Source organism: Urtica dioica, chromosome 3 (assembly GCF_054948205.1).
Source record: "Urtica dioica subsp. dioica isolate 48M chromosome 3, U.dioica_male_clone48M_v1_H2, whole genome shotgun sequence".
In the NCBI taxonomy this organism is placed as follows: Eukaryota; Viridiplantae; Streptophyta; class Magnoliopsida; order Rosales; family Urticaceae; genus Urtica; species Urtica dioica.
In genome coordinates this window covers 41,530,854-41,535,697 of record NC_142758.1, presented here as the reverse complement: position 1 = coordinate 41,535,697, position 4,844 = coordinate 41,530,854, and the positions used below count along the sequence as shown (strand labels likewise).

Genomic DNA, 4,844 nt, shown 5'->3' with positions numbered 1-4,844 from the left:
GAAGATAAAAGTCCAAATCTTGATTTTTTTTGGAAAGCATGGCAAGGATTTTATTTGGAGAGCTTAGGTTTAGCTAAAATAATAAGGCTTCCATGCAATTTTGTTTAAGGTGAATAACTTCTGAATTGATAAGGTTCCAACCAAAATCATAGTTTGTGAAATCCGATGGATGATATACAATAATTAGTTAATCCCTTTAACTTGTTGCTAAGTTAATAAATAAATAAAAATATATTACTAACCCTTTTTGTACATGACATTTATCATCACGCTAATTTTGACTTTCTCACTTCGATATTTATCCTCTTACTTTTTTCTTCCACATTTATTCTCTCCCTTCATAAGAATTTAATAAATAAATATAGTGTTCCTATAATTAAGTTAAGCGAAGCAAAACTCAAAAATACAGTTTTGACCTTCCGCTTTCATCTTGGGAGACTGTTTCGGACTTTCAGTAGAAGAACACGCATTTCCATGAAAACACAAAAACAAACGAATTTCAAAGAAAAAAACAAACAAATTGACATTTGTTTATTCTTAAATTACACGAGACAAATAAATTGTTTATTTATTATATATATTTATATCGGTTTCAGTCGGGTTTATGATTTGGTCTCTCAGTCTATCGACTCATTATTCGGGAATCCAGGCTCGGTCAAACGAGGTAACACTCTCGATTCCTTGTTCTCTGAAAATAACCATGGAGAAGATTTGGCTATTAAAAAAAAAAACCGAGAACCATTTTCGTAGGCCAAAAGATATTAGCGCTGCAATGAATTTTGGATGCGATTTAATCTTCTCACCCGCTAAATCTGTTCTCTCATTTGTTGTGCATAGCTTAGCTTGAATCGTTTCTCAGGAACTTCTGAATTGAGAGAATTTAATTTAATTAATTAATATTTTCAATCTGGTGCTTCTAGATTCAGAAAGAAAACGAGAATATAGATTCGCCATCACGAGTTTTTATTTATTTATCAGACACTGATACAACTGATTTGGTTGATCTTGGATCCACATACATTTGGCAATTTGATAGATAAGGGAGTTTTTGGCTCGTTCGATCGAAGTTTGAAGAAGAAGCATCAGAAATGGGTTTTTATCCGGTGCTACGCGGCGCATACTCAGCCGCCAGAAGGGCGATCTCCGGCCACACATCTCATCGCCGCCGCTTTTACTCTTCCGGCGGAGACTTCATGCGCGGTGCGGTGTTCTGGGAGGCCAACAAGCCTCTCACCATCGAAGAGTTTCAGATTCCTCGTCCCAAAGCCGGCGAGCTTCTCATCCGAACCAAAGGTAAAACCTCTTTTGTTTTTCCATATTATCAATCTTTGTGTTAGGATTTTAGATAGACACACTATAAAGGATTTAGGAAAGACTCTGAGAGGAGGGTCTCTAGAATAACCCAGATTTATCGAAGAGCTTCGTAATATTGAAAAACAGCCTTTCTGCGAGATCTCGTTCCTTGGGGCCCAAGGCAGCCGTGAGACGAGATCTTAAAGTGCGGTCTCGCTTTCGTGCTAGGCTTGGGCCTCGCCGAGCCCATGGATATGTCTAATTTGTTAATCTATGCACATCTTTATTATTATTATTATTATTATTTATGAATGCCTAAAACAGATTTGTGCTGTTTGTATGTGAAATGCGAAATGGTTTTTGTGAAAGTGACTTTTTTCTTATCAGACTTTGATGAACTCTTTTCAAACACCTTTGTGTTTTTTTTTCTGTAGGTCTTCACATTTTAACATGTTTGATGATGTAATATGATATGATATAGTGAAGCTATGTTTTTTCTGCGTGTATATACATTTGTGTGTATGTGTATGTGTATAGCTTGTGGAGTTTGCCACTCTGATCTTCACGTGATGAAAGGCGAGATCCCATTTGCGAGCCCTTGTGTCGTCGGGCACGAGATCACCGGCGAGGTCGTCGAGCACGGACCTCTCACCGACAACAAAACCGTTCAGAGGTCTCTCTCTCTCTCTATGTCTCTCAGGGGCTACTTTTTCTCTGACTCTGTCCTGTTTCTGTGGCCAAACAGATTACCGATCGGGTCCCGTGTCATTGGAGCTTTTATCATGCCCTGTGGCAACTGTCTCTTCTGTTCCAAGGTAATAAAAACAACTAGAACAACTATGCTCTTCCGATATACGAGTAGTTTGAGGGAATTTGTTTATTTATTTTTTTTGTTTTTCGGTTGAAAATAGGGGCAAGATGATTTGTGTGAAGATTTCTTCGCTTACAATCGCGCAAAGGGAACGCTTTACGATGGCGAGACCAGGCTGTTCCTCCGTGGAACCGGTAAGCTCTTCACTGTGTATGTATATATATATATATATATATATATATATATATATATATATATATATATAATAGCAAGACAAACAGATAAAAATCCCAACAATGTGGTAAGAAGAAGGTAATCGGGTACCAGGGTCACTCCCCCAGAGAGGCTAAGCATTGACCAAAATTGATTATTTTTAACTTCTATTTATAGACTCAAGACAGATATTATTGATTAGTCTAACATCACTCTATAACTAACTCCTAAAACTAATCGAGGTTTAAATACTGATGGGTGATACTTCTATGAATGCCGGTGAAGTTTTTATTCAGAACTGAAATTTCATCTTTTTTTTTTTCCCCTAAATAAAAATTGTTATTTACAAAAAAAAAATGTAATTATTTCATAAGATATGAATCCCATGTAGGAAAGCCGATATACATGTACAGCATGGGAGGGCTCGCAGAGTACTGCGTGGTGCCGGGGAACGGGTTGACAGTGTTGCCTGATTCGTTGCCGTACACTGAGTCCGCTATTCTCGGCTGTGCTGTTTTCACCGCCTACGGTGCGATGGCCCACGCGGCCGAGGTCCGACCTGGCGATTCCGTTGCAGTGATCGGAATAGGGGGCGTTGGCTCTAGGTATATCTAAAAAAAAATAATTAAAACCATCAAATTTTTTAAGGACATTTTCGTTAAATTGGACCAGTGGGTCGCTCGCTCCAGTTGTTTGCAGATAGCGAAAGCGTTCGGTGCCTCTGACATCATCGCGGTGGACATTCAAGACGAGAAGCTCCAAAAGGCGAAGCTCTTCGGCGCCACCCATGTTGTGAATGGGGCTAAAGAAGATGTCGCCGAAAAGATTAGAGTAAGGAGAGCTAAGATGGCTAACTTTAAGAAAGAAACTGATTGGCTCAGATTGACCATAAATTTGGGCACTCTAGAAATCTTGGCCATTCTAAACTTGGCTAAGTCGCTAAAAATTGTAATATCTTGGCTATTATATAGTATTTCTCTTTTTGCGGTTTCGTTGGTGTGATTAGGAAATAACCGGAGGAAGGGGTGTAGATATCGCCGTGGAGGCTCTGGGAAAACCAAAGACGTTTTCGCAGTGCGTGAAGAGCGTGAGAGACGGAGGTAAAGCTGTGATGATCGGACTCGCACAATCCGGTGCTGTTGGAGAAGTAGAAATCAACCATCTTGTTCGCAGAAAGGCGAGTTCTCTTAAATTGAAGACTTTCATCTTCATTTTATTAGCTGGGCTACACAACTATCCATCAGAGGAGTAGATTCATGTCATTTTCCCTGGATTAGGGTTTTGGCACCCGGTATTTTAAAGTGTTTTTCTTTTTTGGTGACAGGTTAAAGTGATTGGGTCGTACGGAGCGAGGGCTAGAGAGGATCTCCCAAAAGTGGTGAGGCTGGCTGAAACGGGAATTTTTAGCCTAAAGCACGCGGTTTCTAGAAAGTACAAATTTGAGGAAGCTGGCGAGGCTTTCCGGGACCTCGACCGTGGCTCCATCGTCGGCCGAGCCGTCGTCGAGATCATGTGATCGGGTTTCTCTCGATATTTCATATTGTCCGTCCAAAATAAGATTGACTTTCTCACATGATTTAAATATTGACTGTTCAGCCTTTTGGATGGTTTGTAGCTGTAACGGATATATAACTTGAGCAATAAGTTTAGAGTTCTGGCCCATAATGTGCTATTTGCCACCTTTGTAAAAAAAATAAAAAAATAAAAAAATAAAACAAAAAATGGCCGATCTGGGTTTTGTCATTCTTATGTAGTCTCTGCATTTTTTTCCGTGGTAACATGATCTTGAGTGATTCTTGACGTTCTCAGGCCATTTTTTATGGTCAGCCGGCGGTAACCATCAGCGGTAAGTACGACGATAAAAAATCTTTAGTGTTTTAGGGGTTTTTTATTTATTTATTTATTTTTAATGGTCTGATTGTGTATTTTTGAATTTTTTTTGTAGATATATGCTTAGTCCATTTTTTTTTTTCCTTTCAAATCCCCAACTTTTCGTTCTCATCCAGTGAATTTGAAATTTACAGCTAGTATTCCGACGACCCTATAATTTTTTCCGGTGAGACAAATTTTTACAGAATATTTATTTTAAAGGAACCGAGGCACATTTGCGTTGATTCACACCAAATCAAGGAACTGCATGGTGTACGAACGAATGGAGCAACTTGTGTTTTGCAATTACAATCAGAAACTTCAACTTAAAGACATTGAAGCAGCGCATGAAAACGTTGATGATGAAATCCTTAATTGGATTGGCCTAGTCCCCCTAGATGATGAAAATCTAGCTTCCATGTCATCGGTTCGGGTGCGGGTAGTGATTATGACGTTGACCACATATCTTCCAAATTTTGATCTACCAATCCCTATCCTCCTCCTTCTCCACCTCGGCTTTGAGTCTCACCATTTTGTCGTGCCCGTGTTTGCCTAACTCCCGTCTTTGGGTACATCCGATGTACCCTACCCGCTCAACACTTTTGTAAATGTGGACTAGAACACTACTAGATGCTACTATGAATTTTCAATATTGTTG

At 39.4% G+C, this 4,844-nt stretch overlaps 1 protein-coding gene across 1 annotated transcript; it reads left to right on the top strand.

Annotated features, from left to right (window-relative positions):
- The first annotated feature begins 395 nt into the window (after positions 1-395).
- On the top strand, positions 396-4,060 carry LOC149402834 (GroES-like zinc-binding alcohol dehydrogenase family protein). Its single transcript, XM_089609679.1, has 9 exons — positions 396-664; positions 1,037-1,293; positions 1,831-1,966; positions 2,039-2,108; positions 2,205-2,298; positions 2,709-2,922; positions 3,007-3,148; positions 3,324-3,494; positions 3,642-4,060. Exons 2-9 carry the CDS (start codon positions 1,089-1,091, stop codon positions 3,831-3,833), a joined length of 1,224 nt encoding a protein of 407 aa, XP_089465805.1. The 5' UTR covers positions 396-664; positions 1,037-1,088; the 3' UTR covers positions 3,834-4,060.
- The last annotated feature ends 784 nt before the right edge of the window (positions 4,061-4,844 follow it).